The following is a 19,401-nucleotide window of genomic DNA, read 5'->3' on the forward strand; positions in this document are numbered from 1 at the left end:
ACGCCTGAACCCAGCCACGCCATCGACGCCAATGCAGCGCTCAACCCCGCTCGCTTTTCGCGCCTCCAGAAGTCTCGCGCGCCCGCTCGTGGCTGCGCCGGGGCCCATCTCCGCTTCACTTCACGCCAGCAGGGGACCCAGTGGCGCCTCATTCTCGCGGCCTGCAGCCCCGCTACAATGCACGCCGGCGGCCGGCCCTCGGTGTCGGTACGGCTCTTCCGCTGCGACCGAGGGAACCCCGTCTACCCCCCCGGCCGCTAGTCTCAGCAAGCTCTTGTCCATCATCGAGCGCACAGAGGCCATGTTTGTCTCTCGGGTCGATATCCCCCGTGAAGCAGCCACTCTGGCGGCACTCAAGGCATGCCATGCTGCGGCCAAAGCCATCACGCCACTCACTGCCGAGGCCAAGAAGCAGTCTGGGAATAGCCTGCTAGAGGTTGACGACAAGTCGGCTGCGTCTCCCCCACGCCGTGGCCTCACGTTTGCCGAGCTGCGCAAGAACACAGCACGCCGCATCTCGCAAATATCCTTCAGCATTCTGGCAGCGCCAAACGTCGTCGTCACCATGCCGTTATTGACCGAGTACATCAAGATACACTCAGAACTCGGCCTGGCCGACACCGTGGCAGAGTCTCTTCATCTATACGGCTCAAAGCCGCTGCCTGTCATCCGTGGAGACAACGTCACATTCAAGAAACGGAGCTCTAGCCTTCCGTCAGCAGCCATTGACGAGGACGTTGCCGCGGCGGCTCTGCAAGTGGCATTGCAGGCAAAGGATCTGGACGCTGCCATCAACATTGTCGACGTGTGCTACTGCTCCCGGGCATTCTACCTCCGCAAGATCATGGCCTCGGCTACCGTCCCAGCACTGGCTGCTGGCGTGATACCTGCTACATCATACGGCGTTGCATCCGCCTTTGCCAACTACAACTCGTCGATTGACCCTACCACGGCCACTACGTTTGCCTTCATGGGTATCACAGCATACATTGGCTTCACCGGCAGCATGGGCATTGTGGCACGAATGTCCATGATGGACCACATGAACCGAGTCACGTGGGTGCCCGGCACGCCCATGCGCAAGCGCTGGCTCCGAGAAGAGGAACGCGCAGCTATGGACAAGATTGCCATGGCCTGGGGCTTCCAGGAGGCATGGAAGCACGGCGAAGAGTCGGGCGCCGAGTGGGCTTCCTTGCGAGAGTATCTCGGTCTCAAGGACATGATCCTCGATAGGGTGGAGTTTATGGATGGCATGAACTAATTGGGACTTGGAAAAGACAAAGAGAAAGGAATACTGCATCATCAGCATCAATCCATGTACAACAGCTATTTGAACGACGTCACAGCGACAACACTGCGCAATCATAACCCTAACCCCTGCCAAGGCGGTGAAAAAAACCAAAGTCCAAGACATGCTGGCAGAATGTGAACCTCCGTTTGTTAGTAGTGGTGGGGCACAGGCAATGCTGGTATCCAAATTGGAGCTTTCTAGAACCATCTCTAGTCACTTGTCCATAGGCGCGTCTACGACTCTTCAATCGGGACCAAAAAAATAAGAGGGAAAATAAAAAGAGCACCAATTCCCTGAGCATCTGGCCGCCGAGTTGTCGAGTGGCGATTGATCTAACCTCCGAATCCACCGCCGTCTGTCCGTCCGAATTTTGGAACTGCGTTTGCAAACTGCGTTTCAAATCGTGCACTTTATATACACTCTCACTCTCCCACTCCAACTCACCCTCACCCTCACCCTCACTCGTTCCACCATGGCCCAAAAGTGTGTTCGCCAGGGCTGCGGCAAGTCCTTTACCAGTGTCGAGGAGCCCTGCGTCTATCACCCTGGCCCGCCCATCTTCCACGAGGGTCAAAAGGGTATGTCTTGATATCCCGTATTCCGCCCTCTCTCCCCTCCTGCTACTCTCACAACTTGCCCAGTTGCTTCTGCGCTTGGTGCGCACAACCCTAGAAACAGCATGTGATTTTCCCTCTTCAATGCTGTCCACTGACTCTGACTCTGTGACTCTCTCTGCACGATAGGATGGAAGTGCTGCAAGCCCCGCGTCCTGACATTTGACGAGTTCCTCGCCATTCCGCCCTGCACCACCGGCACTCATTCGACCACCGAAGCCGCTGCCAAGCTGGAGGAGGCCGCGCCGGTCGACAAAGAGGAGCTGGACCGCAAGATCAGCAAGATGAATGCCGCTGCTGCTGCTGCTGCCACTGACGTTCCCGGTCGCAAGCCCATCTCAGCCCCCCAGGCTATCGCCGCTGCGCCGCCGCCGCCACCCGAGTCGGAAGACGATGATCCGAGCCTTGCGATTCCCGATGGCAAGACATGCAGACGGCGCACGTGCGGCGCTGGGTACAAGGCAGGCGCCAGCAGAGAGGGCGAAAACTGCGTCTATCACCCTGGTGTGCCCATCTTCCACGAGGGCTCAAAGGGATACACTTGCTGCAAGCGCCGCGTGCTTGAGTTTGAGCAGTTCCTGAAACTCGAGGGCTGCACCACCAAGAACAGACATTTGTTCGTTGGCAGCGGTTCCAAGGACAAGAAGGGCACCGATGGTGCCGAGGAGGTTCTCGAGACTGTCCGGTATGTTTTGCAGGCACCGATACACCAACGAATTACGACTAACAACTGAAACAGGAGAGACTTTTACCAGACCGTTGGGACTGTCATCGCATCCTTCTTCCTCAAGAAAATCGTCAAGGACAAGTCAACAGTCGAGTTCACGGACAACGCCATCAAGCTTGACTTGGTGACGTCAGACCCTACCCCTAAACGCTTCACAAAGGATATCAACACGTACGGCCTCGTAGACCCTGCCAAGTCGACCTTCAAGATCCTGGGTACCAAGCTGGAGGTTACTCTAGCCAAGGGTGATGATGCTTCTTGGCCTGTCCTGAGCAGCGATGATGCGCACAGCGGAGAGATCTTGCAGGTTGGACGTGCTGGTCGGATGCAGATGTAGACATGGAGAAGAGTTGTGCGATGGGGAGAGCTGTATCACAAAAGATTAAATACCATAGATCCAAAGAGAAGACTTTAGAATGGCATGAATTGAGCGTCTACTGTACACACATGAGCATAGTTTTATGACGTCGGAACAAAGTAGTTTGCCCGTCATACTAGACCCTAACCCCAAAGGCACAGGCAGATCCTACCGAAAAAAATCACTTTTACTCATCGCAGCGAAGCTGATAATGAAGACAAAGCGAAACTAGAAGAAATCCAATTCACCCAAACATAAACTATGAAGAACCTTGCTTAGTTAGTATTCAACAACACTATCCCCCGCCATCCACAAAACACCACCCGAATACTCTCCGCAGCGTTATAGAGTCGTGGAAATTTGCATTTTTATCTACCTCCCGTCTCTGATCTTCTCCAGCTTCCATCTGGCTGCCTTGGGTTCTCATCTTCGCCACACCGACCATCTCGTCCCATCCCGCATTCTATCCGCCCTTCTGCTTTGCGCTACATCATGGGCCGCTCTAACAACCCCCCGCTGGCCGCCGGCCTGCAACACCCGCAGCCGCAGCAGCCGCCGTCACCGCTCAACAGCTCATACTCCGCCCAGCAGCACCAGCGCATGCACTCGCCGCTGCCACTCTCGCTTCCGTCCATGACACCACCCGCGCGTGCCGGCAGCTCCAGCTCTAGTCGACCACACAGCCGTCACGTCTCCGTGTCGCGCGGCGCCTCACAACCACCCGCCGGCCTCACGCCGCTGGCTGCGCCTAGCACCATGGCCCTACCGTCACCGTCGCTCCAGCCGCCGCTCCACCAGCCGCCGCCTATACAGCCACAGGCTCACACGCAGACACAGGTGAAGCAGCTTGCCAAGCGCAGCACGTCGCCTGAGCGCCCGCCCGTTAGCCCCATTACCCCACCCCTGACGCACATCAAGCCCGAGTCACAGACCATCACGAAGAAGATCGGCCGGCAGAACAACCGCACCATCATCATTAGCAAGCCCAACAAGGCCGCCCAATCAGCTCAACAACAACAGCAAAGCCAACCACAACAGTCCACACAACAACCGGCTCAACAACTTCCGCCACGACCAGAACTCTCACACATCAGCCAGCCAGACATGACGGCAAACACGATACCGCCCCCGGCCCCACTGCCGCTTGATCTCGAAACAAACCCCGATGCGATTGCCCTACAAAGCGCCATTGCGATTTTGCAGATGCAGCGCCGCCGCGCAGAAGCCGATATTATCTCGCTACAGCGCGCCAAAAACGAAGCTCTCGCCATGCCTGACGCATTCCTACGCGACCTGCAGTCCGGCGTAGTCAAGATGGCCGGCGGCCTCGTTCCTGGCGAACACAATGCCGGCGAAACCATCCCTTCGTACTCCGACTCTGACGACTCTTCTTCTTCCTCCGACGATGACGATACGAATGACAAAGACGGCGACACAGAAATGCGCGACTCGGAAACAAACGGCGGGGAGGGCTCCTCAAAAGACCCAGCTGCCGCCGCCAGCGCAGCGCGCGCAGCAAAGAAGAAAACAAGGGCTGAAAAAAAGAAACAAAAGCCGCCCAAGCCTGCATGGGCCAACCTCCCCAGCGAGCAAAACATTGTGCGCTACCCGCCCATCAACTGGGCCCAGTACGCCATTGTCAGCGAATCGCTCGACAAGTTGCACGCCGAGCAGCTGGCCCGCCCCAACACTGGCGCACCCGCCGTCTTTACCGCTGTCGGCACCTACGAGTTCCGCGGCGCCACGGGTGCCTCTCCTGGCGCCGTGGGTGCGGCGGCGGCCGCCGCCACGGCTACAGGGCCTGGCGAGAGGTACCTTGGTATCGCGGCGCCATATGTCCCTGGCCGCGACGTGCTTCCCAGCACGCGCAGGAAGAACTCGGCAGCCGGGGGCGGTGGTGGTGGGCGCAAGAATGCAAAGCCGCCGGGACGTCCGCCAAAGAGATGAGAGGCGGTTGTTGTAGCCAGTTGAAAGGGGATATGCATTAACAAAAACTACGGCTTGTGCTTGTTTTCACCTTTTCTTCTCTTCTTTTCCAATTCTCTTTTCGAGTAATGGTTCTGCTGTGACGAGACACGTGTAAATTCTAGATATTTCAATAGTCGTTTGCATTCCGGGCCAGTGACGTCACAGCACAAAAAAAAACTTGGACTGGAAGGATCCTGGTACGTATGTATATATGTAACTAGTGAAGAAAAAAAAGAAAACTAAATACAAAGAATCGCTGCATTTCAGTCGTGACAAGACAGTTAGCGATGCGGTGGGGAGGAGGGTTGACATGTGTGTAACTAGCACTAAAAGATAATCTATGGCAGAAAGCCAGCCATGAGCCTGTAACCATCAAGTATAAGCAGGAAAAGAAAGGAGATAACCAAATACTTGGAAGAAGGAGGCCAGCCGACCCCTTGTGTTTTTTTTAGACTGTTGACTCAGTTGATCATGTTTCTGTAGCGGAAAAAAAAGGTCTTGTCAGTTAAGAAAGCGGTAAAGAGATATAGATCAAGGCAACTTACTCCATCATTTGTTCCACAGACCTCCGCAGAAGCCGCTTGTACGTTTTCCGATCCTGCGGAGAGCCCCAGAACAAAGCAAAGGCTTTGGGATTGACGCGTGATCGGGGGTCGTAGGTTGGGTTTTCCTCTTCTAACGCGGCAACAATGGCCTCCAGGTGCGACTTGATGTCTTCTTGCTTGGCAGGGTTGGGAAAGTAACAGAGAGTGCCGTCTGGGGCAACTCTGTGGTGGAAGATTGGCGGGTCCATGAGCACCCGGGGCTGTTCATCAGGGAAGCGGATGTTAAAGTTGAGCTTGATGCGGAAGAAACCACCGTCGAGGTCGCTTGTAGGGCTACCAAAGTATGTCAGGACCCAAGTAAAGGGGTTGCCATCTTGGAGAGTGAGATCGTGGCGAAAATCGACATATTTCAGAGCATTTACGGTCTGTATGAATTTGTTGGCCAGGTTTACAGCCACAAAGTGTTCGTTTTTGGCCGCGATGGCGCCTTCTTCGGCCCATTGAAGAGTCTCAGCATCGATGGCGTTCTTGATATTCTCGAGGCGCTTGGCTAGCGCGGGATAGTTAAACTTGCCGTCCATTATGTTGTCCTTTGTCTCAAACGGCATATTGGTGAAGGGCTGATCAACCACTGTGTTCCTCTGACCCAGCTCGACTGTCGCAAGATATGAAGAGTAGTACCAGAGAAAGCGGCTTTTACACAAAGCTGCAAAGGGGTGTGTTGGAACAGTGCCGTTTTCAAGCCCATAATCGAGCAGATGTGGTGTTTTAGGTTTGCCGCTTGGTGATAGATTGAGATAACCCTCAAGGCGTTGGATGACGGCGACTCTCAATGTCTCGTGACGGATCTATCGTGTGATTAGTACGTGTCCTGTCCCAACAAAATACAAAGGCACTTACCTTTTCTACATATAGGGGCTTTCTTCTAATGTCTTCTTCCATGTTGGCGTTTTCATACCCGGGCTCATTCTCATATGGATTGGCCGACATTAGACTCTGGATGCTCAGCAGGATAGACTCCATGCCTTGAGCCGCTGACCACTGTTCCCCAGACTCGCCACGCCATGTTCTTGTCGGCAGTTAGCTTCACAAAGTCCAGCATCGAGACTAGGGAAACGAGTTCTTACCCAAGGATTGATCTACAAAGTGAAAGCCAGTTAGCAGTTGACTTGCAGAATGCGCGAGTCTTAGGACGTGGTAAACACTTACAAGCAGACCTTGCCGGTGGAGTAGATGTTGGGGTTGAAGCGAGTGCGACCAGAATTTGTGGTAAGAGACAGAACCACGGGCGCCTTGCGTGGGTAGTCTGCATGAGTAAACCGGAACCACGGGTCAGCCGAGACTTTGGATCGTCGGTTGGAGTTGGGGGGACGTTGACATCCAGGGATACGTACCCTGATCAAATTTCATGGAAAACTAGAATAATAAAATGTCAGCACTGGTAAATTCTGGAGGGGCATATATTGTAGGCTGGAGATACCTCAAAGAATCCGAATTCATAGGGCGTGTCGGGCGGGCCAATAATCATGGTCCTGATACTACGGACATTTGCATCGTTGCAAGACACGGCCAGAGCTAAAAGACGTGTTAATCATCACAAGCGTCCCGAGTCCATAGTGCAGGGTTGTATTGTAGAGAGACGTACACAGATCTTGGTTGCGCTGCAGCTCGTTGATCTCCTGTCAAAGGGCAGAAATGCATCATGGTCAGCCTTGCCGACCCCGCATGAGCTGTACTCCAGATTGGAGAAGGCCCCCACGATGGGGCTATACCAGCACAAACCTTGGTGATCCGGATCATGGATTGGTCGGCCATGATAACAGGCCTTTCGTGGCGAAAGGGGCGCCGCTATATTTGATAGGGAGAGGCGGTGGATGATGGGCTGCCGGGCTATGGCGGTGCGATGGCGATCATTTATCAGAAACCAGTGTCGATAGAGTGCCGGCAATACGTGAGTGATGCAACGGTCGGTAAAAAAAGGCGAGCGGCGCTAGAAAAGCGATTGTGGCTATGGATCGGCAGCGATAAAAGCGATGCACGTGGCTCCGAGCGTAGATATGTGGACGGGGAACGGAGATGAGGCGGTTGGATGAGTAGAAAAGAAGGCAAGTGTACAAGCGACGAGTCAAGCTGAGGACCGGTTGGGAGATCAAAACAGGGTAAGACGCATAGAGGCAAGTCTCTATCCAAAGTGTCGGATCGGTGAACTAGAGGAAAAGCACCCTGCTGCTTCTGATACAAAGGTACAAAGCCGGTCTTGGGCTGGGCTGGGCTGTGTGAAAGTCCAGGACTTGTGCTAGATACTGAGGTGTGTCGGTCTTTTGCGTTTCTCTGGGATAATGACATCACCGGCAGCTTGACACGGGCACCTAATTTGGCAACGCTGGGGTGGCCCCGGCGGCCGTGAACCCTCAGTGAGCCTTCAGCAGACCTCCAGTGGATCTCCAGTGAAGCAGCCTAGCGCTTCTGACGCCACAACGCCACACATGCCAGCTCCACGCAGCTATCGAATTCCCCCAAAGACGACCTCTAGAGATGAACAGTCGGTACAGCACCACAAACAACGACAAAGAGAACATGGCCATCTCTGTTTGCTTACTCGCTGCTGCGCTTTCGCAATAACACGTTTTAATAATTTGAGTCTTTCTGGCTACTCTGTCTGCCTATTGATTACTACATGTGGTGTGTTGAGGTCTAGGTGGGTTAGGGTTCAGATTATCAACACAACTAAGTCCCGTAGTCAATTAAGCGGTAATCTGCCGCCACCAGAAATGGAGTAGTGTGGTCCTTGGAACGCGACTTCGACGCGTTCGCCTTCTTAAGGTTTAATTGAATTTGGACTACTGGCCCTCTCATTTCATGTGCAACCACCAACTATAAAGACAGCTCGGTCAACCAAGACTCCATCACCACATCGAGCGAGAGTCAACTCAATACCCGCCACTCTTAATGGCTAGTTTCTTTGATCTCAAGGCCAGGAAGGCCGCTGCTGCCAATGGCACTTCGGCTAAGCCTGACAAGTCTGCCGATGCTGGACGCACTCAGCCATGGGTTGAGAAGTAGTAAGTCGAAGTCTCCCGCGTAGACCAGCAATTGTCCAGGCCGTGTTCCCGGTTGTGGCATCCTGTTACTGATACATGCTTCTTCCAGCCGTCCCAAGACTCTTGACGATGTTGCTGCCCAAGACCACACAACCACAATTCTCCGCAAGACCCTCCATGCCTCCAATGTCAGTGTCTCTCCAGGCTATGCCCTCGATACCGACCATCTCTAACATCTCAATATTGCTGTAGCTACCACACATGCTTTTCTATGGCCCGCCAGGAACTGGTAAAACCTCTACCATCTTAGCTCTGGCAAAGGAGCTCTATGGCCCCGAAATGATGAAGAGCCGTGTCCTTGAGCTCAACGCCTCTGATGAGCGTGGCATCTCCATTGTGCGAGAAAAAGTAAAGGACTTTGCCCGCATGCAACTTACCAACCCGCCGCCTTCCTACAAAAACAAGTACCCTTGCCCTCCTTTCAAAATTATTATTCTTGACGAGGCCGACTCTATGACCCAAGACGCCCAGAGTGCTTTGCGTCGTACCATGGAAACCTACAGCAAAATCACCCGCTTCTGTCTTATCTGCAACTACGTCACTCGCATAATAGATCCCCTTGCTAGTCGTTGCAGCAAGTTCAGGTTCAAAAGCCTTGACCAGGGCAATGCAAAGAAGCGCCTGGAGGAGATCGCCGAAAAGGAGGGCGTGCCAGTCGATGAGGGCGCTATAGAAGCTCTGATCAAGGCCAGCGACGGAGATTTGAGAAAGGCTATCACATTCTTACAAAGTGCGGCCAGGCTGGTTGGTGCAAAGCCTAAAGACGGTGACGGACATGATGATATGGATTTGGATACGCCCCGACCCTCGGTGACTGTCAAGATCATTGAAGACATCGCCGGCGTCATCCCCGATTCAACCATCGATCGACTCTATGATGCCATACGCCCTACTCCGAAACAGGATGCATACCCGCGTATTTCAGCCGTTGTAGAGGATCTCGTTGCCGACGGTTGGAGTGCAGGCCAAGTGCTGAGTCAAGTGAGTCGCTGGTTTATTTTGAATTGGAATTGTATGGCTCCTAACATCTATCACAGCTCTATCAAACTATCGTCTATGAAGAGACAATCGCCGACAAGCACAAGAACAAAATCGTCCTCATATTTTCTGAAATTGACAAGCGTCTCCTCGATGGAGCTGATGAGCACCTATCAATGCTTGACCTTGCTCTCAGAATAGCAGCCATTTTAGCGCAGTAGGCTATTCCATTCCAAAAGACTAGTCATCCTTGGGACATATGCTACGCCCTTCCCATGATCACATTTACATAGACGATATTCTAGCTTACTGCGAGCGTGTTAATCATATTATGAGCAAACTAGCTCATCCATTACATCGTGGCTATCGTTGACCTCTATTGATTTCATTAAATTTTCACGGCACTACATTTCTTGACCGATTAATCCCAGTTTCCCATGAATCCGCTCCCAAACATCACCAGCAACTGCACACTCAGGATGTTTCTCAGGCCTGGAATACACGTTTGCAGTATCGGCTTCGTTATTATGGCCAAACTTGTGGCTGTCCTCGTCTGGCTGTTGGTTCGAGAGGCTCCCAACTTCAGTTAGAGCAGCTTGTGAAGCTTCCAGCGCTATCTGGCCTGTTTCCATCTTTTCTGCAACAATTTCGAGGCTGTTGAGCTTGGCTGCCTCTGCCGAGCACGACCACTCAGCAATCCTGAATGAAGCATCTCCTGTGTCTTCTTCTAAGCCCCCATTACTTCTATCCATGTTGTACGAATTGAGCAACTGGCTTTCCTCAGCCAAATGGTCCAACTTCTGGCGACTTTCCTGCTCTTGCTTGGCTAGTGTAGCGCTGATGTGTGCTTTATGGGATGCTAGGGCTCGTTGTTCGTGGGATAACGCGAAAAGCTTCTCCAGGTAAGGCGACATCAGATAATCCATGGTTTTCACTGCTGGAGCCGATGCCTCGGGTTGTTTCGTAGAGAAGAGTGTAGCCGTAGGTTGAGAGTCGAGCTTTGGGACCTTCCCAACCGTTTCGGCAATTCCTTGTCTATGGGATATGTATTTTGCGTACTTGTCCTTGATGTGTTCCGTGAGAGCTGTGATATCTTCAACTGTGACTGTAGTCTGTGCACCAGGTGAATGTGCAGTTTCAATGGCGGCAGTTTCTTGCGATGCCTTTAACAACTCCGTCTCAATCCATCTTATGAGTTCGTTACGTGTCACATTGAGGGCGTATCGTTTTCTTGTTTCGGTAATGCGCTCTGAATTTGGTGGCAACAGGGCTCTGGCAGCTTCAAGTAGCTTTTCTTCCTGCTTGAGCAGAAGCTTTGTTTTGAGAATTTGTTTGTCTATCCCAACGAGTGTTTCCTGGGATTCTGTAGATTCATGACCAGAAGCATCATCTGTTTCCACGATGCCTGTGACAACTTCTTCGGGTATTTCTGGAAGTGGCACTATCCGATCAAAAATCTGTTCGGGATCGAGAAAGTCGGGATCAGCTGCCGGCTTCTCGTTAAGCCTGTCTAAGTACTCGGCTACCACACGGAGCTTTTTTTCTTTTTGCTTCATCCTAATCAGCGTTATTTGGTCATTAACAGCATCCATTTCATTGGAGAGGCCTTTAGTCTCGGTTGCTGTAGACGTAGATATATGAGACCGTATCTCTTGAAAAGATGCCGTAGCTTTGAGATTTTCTTCTAGTGCCTGCAGGTACTCTCGGCGAAGGCCCTTCATGTCTGAAGGTATATCAACTCTAGAGGATTCATCGACCAATGATATTGGGCTCTCCAGTTCTGGTCCATCTATAGCATCTTGAAGATAGAGCGCGAGAGTTCTCCTGATGTAAGCCGCTTCATCCCTCTGCTTGATATAAGGCTCAAGGCCTTTTTGCAGTGCCAATATGTCATCTTCAGTCGACGACATGATGCAAAATCAATGAAGCTTTTTTCATGACCTGGGTTGATCAAGAGAAAACTTTGGGGGGGAGTCGAGTTAGGCAAGAAGATGAGAAGGGAATAAAAAGATTTAGGGAGTCATCTAGATATGAATCTGCGTGTAGTTGACTTTTTAGTTGACACAGCTTGAACCTTTATAATTGGATAGTTACCATGTATTGAGTGAAAGACTTGCCCAGTGATAAAACCCTTATACGTCATATCAGATAGGGTTGAGATTCCCAGCTTGACAGTTGCACCACTAACGTGGCACGAGAGCACGTGATCTGAGTTCTTTCAGCCACACAAGGCTTGAGGCTGAAAAATGTAATTTTTAGTTAGATTGCGACAGAAGCATCGCAAGTCGCAAGGCTACGTTCACACATTAGACACTAGCAACCCTCTTCCACGCCAATTAGGTTGCCACGACGCCGAAAAAACACCCTTTGCACCTAAAGTCGCCCAGGGACCCCTAATCTGTCATCATATTTGTTGAATGATCTTACTGCCCTAGTTTAGCATCTTGCGGGAGCTCACCTAGCCTCTCAGCCTCAACTACACATACACACCAGTCCGAACCTTAAACTCAGTACTTCGACAACCGCCCATCATGTCGGGCGCCAATCGCGATGTCTCACAATACAAGTACTCGGCCATGTCTAACCTGGTTCTCCAGGCAGACCGGCGTTTTGTTACTAGGCGCAACGATGAGGCAACTGGTGATCCCGAATCCCTCTCCGGACGCTTGAAGATTGTCGACATGGGCTCGAGAGTGCTGCGCGATAGCTTACCCAAATCTAAGAAGTCGTCCGTGCTCTCAAATATTGAGCGTGGAAGTGCGCAAGATGGTAGAGATGTCCTCGAACGTGAAAAGCGCAAGAGCAAGGCCGGAAGTGCTCTCAGTCGTGGGCTCAGCGCTGCCGACATTGCTGTTGAGGGCATTCAGTACAGACCACGCACCGTCGAGACCCGTGCAACCTTTAATCTTATTCTTACTATTGTTGCCAACAACCTCGGCGATGTCTCCTATGACGTTGTACGGAGTGCTGCTGATGCAGTTCTGGAGTACCTCAAGGACGAGGACATGAAAGATTTCGACAAGAAGAAGGAAGTCGACGACATTCTGGGGACTTCTCTCAGCCCCAAGGAGTTCAACGAGTTGATCAACTTGTCGAAAAAGATCACCGACTACGACGCACAAGATGATGAGTCCCAAGCAAGTGTCATGGATGTCGACAACAACGATGAACTAGACGAACGCCAGGGTGTGGCCGTCGCTTTTGACGATGACGAGGACGATGAGGACGGCGGGTTCGTAGACGAGGTCCGTGATCAGTCATCCGATGACGAAGACATGGAGGAGAGCAACGGCCAAGAAAAGACAGACGAAAAAGAAGACGATAATATGAGTGATGACAACGACATGCTACTCGACTCGGCCCCTGCTGTTACTACCGCTGAAAAGTCAAAGGAGACTGTCAAATCCATACCGGCCCGCGAAATCGACGCATACTGGTTGCAGCGCCTGATCGGAAAGCTGTACGAAGACCCCCACGAACAACACGACAAGACCATTGAGGCCCTACGAATATTATCAGGCGAGCCGGACGAGGCTGGCGCTGAGGAAAAGCAGCTTCGTGAGATAGAAAACGACCTCATGGAGCTGTTCGACTTTGAGCATCACGAACTGGTCAATAAACTCATTACTAACCGCGAGAAGATTGTGTGGCTTACCCGCCTTGCACGGGCTGACAGCGAAGAGAAGCGCCTGGTTATTGAGCGCGAGATGGCATCTGAAGGCTTGCAATGGATCCTCAATGAACTCCACGGAAAGGGATCTAGTGAAGCGAAGCTCAAGAAGGAAATCAAGATGGATATTGATGTGCCGAATGACATTGTATCTGCGCCCATCAAGTCCGAAAAGCCCGAAGGCCAGTTAATGGGTGGCCTGAAGCCCCGAAAAATCATCAACCTCGAGAACCTGGTGTTTGATCAGGGCAACCATCTCATGACCAACCCCAAAGTTCGTTTGCCTGAAGGGTCAACAAAGCGCACCTTCAAGGGCTACGAAGAAATCCATGTTCCTCCTCCGAAGAAACGCAACGACCCCAACGATTCCCTCATCCCCATAACCGACCTCCCCGAATGGGCCCGTTCTCCTTTCAGCACCACAAAATCCCTTAACCGCATCCAATCAAAATGTTTCCCCACAGCATTCGAAGACGACGGCAACATGTTAGTTTGCGCTCCCACTGGTAGTGGAAAGACCAATGTCTCCATGCTCACAATTCTGCGCGAGATTGGCAAACACCGCGACCAATCCACTGGAATCATTGATCTTGACTCGTTCAAAATTGTCTACATTGCGCCTCTGAAGGCCCTGGTTCAGGAACAGGTCGGAAACTTTGGCAAGCGTCTGGAACCATTTGGTATCAATGTTGCCGAGCTGACTGGTGATCGTCAACTCACCAAGCAGCAAATCGCCGAGACCCAGGTTATTGTGACTACGCCTGAGAAGTGGGATGTTATCACTCGCAAGGCCACTGACTTGACGTACACCAACTTGGTTCGCCTCATCATTATCGACGAAATTCACCTGCTTCACGATGACCGTGGTCCTGTTTTAGAGAGTATTGTGGCCCGTACAATCCGCAAGACCGAGCAGTCCGGCGAGCCCGTGAGAATTGTCGGCCTTTCTGCTACGCTGCCCAACTACAGAGATGTCGCAAGCTTTATCCGTGCCGACCCTACGACTGGCGTTTTCCACTTTGACGGCTCCTTCCGCCCTTGCCCCTTGCGCCAGGAATTCGTTGGCGTTACAGACCGAAAGCCTATCAAGCAGCTCAAGATCATGAATGACGTGTGTTACAACAAGGTCATTGAGCACGTCGGCACCAACCGTAATCAGATGCTGATCTTTGTGCATTCCCGCAAGGAGACGGCCAAGACAGCTCGCTACATTCGTGATAAAGCTCTAGAGCTAGGCACCATTAACCAAATTCTACGCCATGATGCCGGCTCGCGCGAGGTTCTCAAGGAGGCTGCTGAGGATGCTACAGACAAGGATCTCAAGGATCTTCTGCCCCAGGGATTCGGTATTCACCACGCTGGAATGAACCGCATGGATCGTTCTGATGTTGAAGATCTTTTTGCTCGTGGTGCTATTCAAGTTCTTGTTTGCACGGCTACTCTAGCTTGGGGTGTCAACTTGCCTGCTCATACTGTCATCATCAAGGGTACTCAGGTCTACTCTCCTGAGAAGGGTAGCTGGGTTGAGCTCAGCCCCCAGGACGTTCTTCAGATGCTGGGTCGTGCTGGTCGTCCTCAGTTTGATACCTATGGTGAGGGCATCATCATCACTTCACAGTCGGAGATTCAGTACTACCTGTCCCTCATGAATCAACAGCTGCCCATTGAAAGTCAACTCGTTAGTCGCCTAGTCGACAACCTGAATGCCGAGGTTGTCCTAGGCAATGTGCGGACACGTGACGAGGGTGTTGAATGGCTTGGATACACATACCTTTTTGTTCGCATGTTGCGGTCTCCCGGGCTGTATCAGGTTGGTGCCGAGTATGAAGATGATGATGCTCTAGAGCAGAAGCGGGTGGATTTAGTTCATTCTGCAGCCCTTATCCTGCGCAAGTCTAATTTGATCAAGTATGACGAGAAAACAGGCAAGATTCAGTCTACCGAGCTAGGACGTATCGCTTCCCACTACTACATTACGCACGACTCCATGGAAACTTACAACACTCTTATCCAGCCCTCCATTACAGTCATCGACTTCTTCCGCATTTTTGCTCTCTCCGCCGAATTCAAGTACATTCCCGTCCGTCAAGATGAAAAGGTCGAACTCGCTAAGCTGCTTCAAACTGTGCCCATCCCGATCAAGGAAAGCATCGAGGAGCCCCACACCAAGATCAACGTTCTTCTTCAGGCCTACATCTCACGTCTCAAGTTGGACGGTTTAGCCCTCGTTGCCGACATGGTTTACGTTACTCAGTCTGCTGGCCGTATCCTGCGTGCAGTCTTCGAAATCGCTATGAGAAAGGGCTGGTCCTCAGTGGCCAAAACTGCCCTGGACCTCTGCAAAATGGCCGAGAAGCGCATGTGGCCTACTATGTCTCCCCTGCGCCAGTTCCCTGGCTGCCCTAAAGATGTGGTGCACAAGATGGAACGCATTGAGGCCCCCTGGAGCGCCTATTTTGATCTTGACCCTCCCCGCATGGGCGAGCTGCTGGGCATGCCTCGTGCTGGCAGAACTGTTTGCGAGCTAGTAGCCAAATTCCCCCGCCTTGAAGTGCAAGCCTACGCCAAGCCTATTACTCGATCTCTGCTCCACGTTGGTCTCTCTATTTCTCCCAACTTTGAGTGGGACGATGATGTCCATGGCACCTCCGAGGGCTTCTGGATTGTGGTCGAGGACTGTGATGGTGAAGAAATTCTGTTCTATGACCAATTCATGCTCCGCAAGGACTACGCGGTTTCCGAGGATAATGAGCACATGGTGGATTTCACAGTTCCTATTTCGGACCCCATGCCCCCTAACTACTTCATCTCTGTCATATCCGACCGCTGGATGCATTCCGAGACCCGTCTACCGATTAGCTTCCAGAAGTTGATTTTGCCCGAGAAGTTCCCCCCTCACACTGAGCTTCTTGAGTTGCAGCCGCTCCCCGTTTCTGCCCTGAAGCTGAAGGAGTACCAAGCTCTGTACCCCGAGTGGTCGCATTTTAACCGTATTCAAACGCAAACCTTTAACTCTCTCTTCACGACCGATCAAAATGTCTTGATCGCGGCTCCAACAGGTAGCGGCAAGACAGTTTGCGCCGAGTTTGCCATTCTGCGCCTCTGGTCTCAGAAGGAGCCTGGTCGCGCTGTGTATGTTGCACCCAGCCAGAATCTCGTTGACATCCGTCTCCAGGACTGGCAAAAGCGCCTTGGCGGTGTGCGCGGCGGCAAGGAGGTTGTCAAGCTTACTGGCGAAACCACACGCGATCTCAAGCTTCTTGAACAGGGCGATCTGATTCTCGCCACACCTTCTCAGTGGGATGTTCTTTCACGGCAGTGGCGTCGTCGCAAAAACGTGCAGACTGTTGAGCTTTTCATTGCTGACGAGCTCCATCTTTTGGGTGGCAACCAGGGCTACATTTACGAGGTTATTGTATCCCGCATGCACTTTATTCGCACTCAGACCGAGCTGCCCATGAGAATTGTGGCATTGAGTGTGTCTTTAGCCAACGCTAGAGATATTGGAGAGTGGATCGGTGCAAAGAAGCACGACATCTACAACTTTAGCCCTCATGTCCGACCCGTCCCTCTTGAACTGCACATCCAATCGTACTCGGTTCCTCACTTCCCCTCGCTTATGCTTGCCATGGCCAAGCCCACATACCTTTCCATCCTCCAGTTGTCACCCTCCCAGCCCGCCATTGTGTTTGTCCCCAGCAGAAAGCAAACCCGCGCCACAGCACGCGATCTTTTGGCTGCCTGCCTGGTAGACGATAACGAGGACCGCTTTCTGCATGCTGATCCCGAGCAGCTCAAGCGCATTCTCGAACACGTTCACGAAGAAGCGCTGGCCGAGGCCATCTCACATGGTGTTGGTTACTACCACGAAGCACTCAGCCAAAATGACCGCAAGATTGTCAAACATCTGTACGACAACGGTGCTATCCAGGTCCTTGTCGCCTCACGCGATGTCTGCTGGGAGCTCAACAGCACTGCTCACCTGGTGGTGGTTATGGGAACTCAGTACTTTGAGGGTCGTGAGCACCGCTACGTTGATTATCCAGTTGCTGAGATTCTCCACATGTTTGGCAAAGCTCTCCAGCCTTCCAAGGATGGCCGTGGCCGGGGTACCCTCATGGTTCCCGTGGCTAAGCGGGAATATTTCAAGAAGTTCCTGAATGAAGCTCTCCCGGTAGAATCCCACCTCCATAACTACCTCAACGATGCGTTTGTCACTGAAGTCAGCACCAAGATGATTGAATCAATTGATGATGCCATCAACTGGACTACCTTTACCTATTTCTACCGCCGGCTGCTGGCCAACCCCAGCTACTATGCTTTGACAGATACCAGTCACGATGGTCTCAGCACGTACATCTCGGACTTGGTAGAGACTGCTATCAATGAGCTTTCTGAAGCCAAGATTATCGACTTTGACGAAGAGGATGGATCTATATCACCGCAGAACGCGGCCATGATTGCGGCGTACTACAACATCTCAAACGTCACGATGCAAACGTTCCTCATGTCGCTCAAGGCCACCACCAAGCTCAAGGGCATTCTGGAGATTGTCACGTCAGCTACCGAGTTTGAATCACTGCAGTCACGCCGCCACGAAGAGACCCTGTTGCGCAAGATCTACAATATGCTTCCAGTTAAGATGGCCGATGCCAACGCTGAATCAGCCCACTTTAAAGCCTTTGTCCTGCTTCAAGCGCACTTCTCGCGCATGCAACTACCTATTGATTTGTCCAAGGACCAGGAGGTTATCTTGACCAAGGCCCTCAGCCTCCTGAGTGCTACTGTCGACATTCTCTCGTCCGAGGGCTGGCTGAACGCCATGAACGCCATGGAAATGTCACAGATGGTTGTCCAGGCCATGTGGGATCGCGACAGCCCATTGAAGCAGATCCCTCACTTTACTCCGGAAGTCATCAAAGCTGCCAACGAATCTGGGTATGTATTAAGTCCATTGGACTCCTATAATTAGTGTTTTATTTGAGAATTGACTGCTAACATACTTTTCTTCCGCTCTACAGTGTCAAGGACGTGTTCGACTTCATGGAGGCCATGAACCCTGAAGAGGCCAACTATAAAACTCTGATGAAGCGCCTGGCTCTGTCCAACAGCCAGCTTGTCGAGGTTGCCAAATTCACCAATGAGAAGTACCCTGACATGGAGCTTGAGCACGAGGTTCTTGACGCGGATGAAGTCCAGGCGGGCGAGCCGGCATACCTACAGGTCTCCATCACACGCAACGTCGAGGAGGACGAGGAAGTCGACGTGTCGGTGCACGCTCCCTTCTACCCGGCCAAGAAAATGGAGAATTGGTGGCTTGTTGTCGGTGAGGAGGCCACCAAGAGTCTTCTGGCCATCAAGCGGATTACTGTCGGTGCGGAGCTCAAGATGAAGCTGGAGTTTACGGTGCCTACAGCTGGCGTACACAAGTGCAAGCTCTTTATGATGAGCGATAGCTACATGGGGGTTGATCAGGAGCAGGAGTTTGAGGTCACTGCGGCCGAGGCCATGGAGGTAGACAGCGATGAGGAAGACGAGGATGATGAGTAGAAAATGGTAAGGATCCATGTCCAAGGGATAGAGGGGGGAGGGCGTGTGAATGTCTTTGTCGTTGTGTTCTGATATTATACTTCTAAGCATAGGGTTTGATGTGCATTTTCTGTTTTTCTTTATCCGAGTTTCTCTAGCTGGATACTGGGGGGTTTCTTTTCTTTAGAGCGCATGTTGGATACCCCTACGACACATGCCTGAAAATTTACGAGCAATGCAATGAATTTATCGATGTGATCATTTGTTTTTCCTATGACGCAGCTAGCAGGGCCAGGAACAAAAACATGGTGAATTTTCGCGTGCTTCTGTGAGAGGATTGTGTAGTTAGTTTGTTAGTTAACTGACTAACTAGTTAACTAGAACTATTCCATCTTCATGTAAAGGTGAAAACAAAGACCTTTTGATTGGGTGAGTGGCCCGTGGTAAGATTAAAGCGGTGGCGGCGTGGTTTGGCCTAGCAAACAATTGGGTTGTTCGATCGTCACGTGATGACGAACGGGGGCCAATCAACGGCCGTTTTGGCTGGAGCTTCGGTGAGCTTCCCGTCAAGGGGAGCTTTGATTGTTAGCCATCGGGAAGGAGAGGCGCGAGAGGTGCCT

The 19,401-nt window shown here is 52.0% G+C and overlaps 7 protein-coding genes across 7 annotated transcripts; 5 read left to right on the top strand and 2 right to left on the bottom strand.

Moving 5' to 3' along the window:
- Positions 1 to 31: 31 nt before the first annotated feature.
- Positions 32 to 1,261, top strand: BROUX77_000432 (uncharacterized protein; the record flags this gene model as incomplete). The annotated part of the gene is made up of 1 exon (XM_073749067.1): positions 32 to 1,261. One exon carries the CDS (start codon positions 32 to 34, stop codon positions 1,259 to 1,261), a length of 1,230 nt encoding a protein of 409 aa, XP_073608669.1.
- A 502-nt stretch (positions 1,262 to 1,763) lies between these two features.
- BROUX77_000433 (uncharacterized protein) lies at positions 1,764 to 2,969 on the top strand (the record flags this gene model as incomplete). Its single annotated transcript, XM_073749078.1, has 3 exons — positions 1,764 to 1,869; positions 2,035 to 2,590; positions 2,645 to 2,969. The coding sequence occupies 3 exons, from the start codon at positions 1,764 to 1,766 to the stop codon at positions 2,967 to 2,969; spliced, it is 987 nt and encodes a 328-aa protein (XP_073608670.1).
- A 513-nt stretch (positions 2,970 to 3,482) lies between these two features.
- BROUX77_000434 (uncharacterized protein) lies at positions 3,483 to 4,937 on the top strand (the record flags this gene model as incomplete). Its single annotated transcript, XM_073749089.1, has 1 exon — positions 3,483 to 4,937. The coding sequence occupies one exon, from the start codon at positions 3,483 to 3,485 to the stop codon at positions 4,935 to 4,937; it is 1,455 nt and encodes a 484-aa protein (XP_073608671.1).
- A 562-nt stretch (positions 4,938 to 5,499) lies between these two features.
- Positions 5,500 to 7,318, bottom strand: BROUX77_000435 (uncharacterized protein; the record flags this gene model as incomplete). Its single annotated transcript, XM_073749100.1, has 8 exons — positions 5,500 to 6,351; positions 6,404 to 6,572; positions 6,631 to 6,642; positions 6,713 to 6,809; positions 6,898 to 6,919; positions 6,984 to 7,078; positions 7,149 to 7,182; positions 7,286 to 7,318. 8 exons carry the CDS (start codon positions 7,316 to 7,318, stop codon positions 5,500 to 5,502), a joined length of 1,314 nt encoding a protein of 437 aa, XP_073608672.1.
- Positions 7,319 to 8,452: 1,134 nt separating this feature from the next.
- Positions 8,453 to 9,803, top strand: BROUX77_000436 (uncharacterized protein; the record flags this gene model as incomplete). The annotated part of the gene is made up of 4 exons (XM_073749111.1): positions 8,453 to 8,565; positions 8,654 to 8,732; positions 8,797 to 9,585; positions 9,642 to 9,803. 4 exons carry the CDS (start codon positions 8,453 to 8,455, stop codon positions 9,801 to 9,803), a joined length of 1,143 nt encoding a protein of 380 aa, XP_073608673.1.
- Positions 9,804 to 9,986: 183 nt separating this feature from the next.
- On the bottom strand, positions 9,987 to 11,492 carry BROUX77_000437 (uncharacterized protein; the record flags this gene model as incomplete). The annotated part of the gene is made up of 1 exon (XM_073749122.1): positions 9,987 to 11,492. One exon carries the CDS (start codon positions 11,490 to 11,492, stop codon positions 9,987 to 9,989), a length of 1,506 nt encoding a protein of 501 aa, XP_073608674.1.
- Positions 11,493 to 12,113: 621 nt separating this feature from the next.
- On the top strand, positions 12,114 to 18,802 carry BROUX77_000438 (uncharacterized protein; the record flags this gene model as incomplete). The annotated part of the gene is made up of 2 exons (XM_073749133.1): positions 12,114 to 18,190; positions 18,274 to 18,802. 2 exons carry the CDS (start codon positions 12,114 to 12,116, stop codon positions 18,800 to 18,802), a joined length of 6,606 nt encoding a protein of 2,201 aa, XP_073608675.1.
- Positions 18,803 to 19,401: the final 599 nt, after the last annotated feature.

The sequence above is a fragment of the Berkeleyomyces rouxiae genome, assembly GCF_048999995.1.
Source record: "Berkeleyomyces rouxiae strain 22BRR77 chromosome Unknown BrBRR77_ptg000001l, whole genome shotgun sequence".
Lineage (NCBI taxonomy): Eukaryota > Fungi > Ascomycota > Sordariomycetes > Microascales > Ceratocystidaceae > Berkeleyomyces > Berkeleyomyces rouxiae.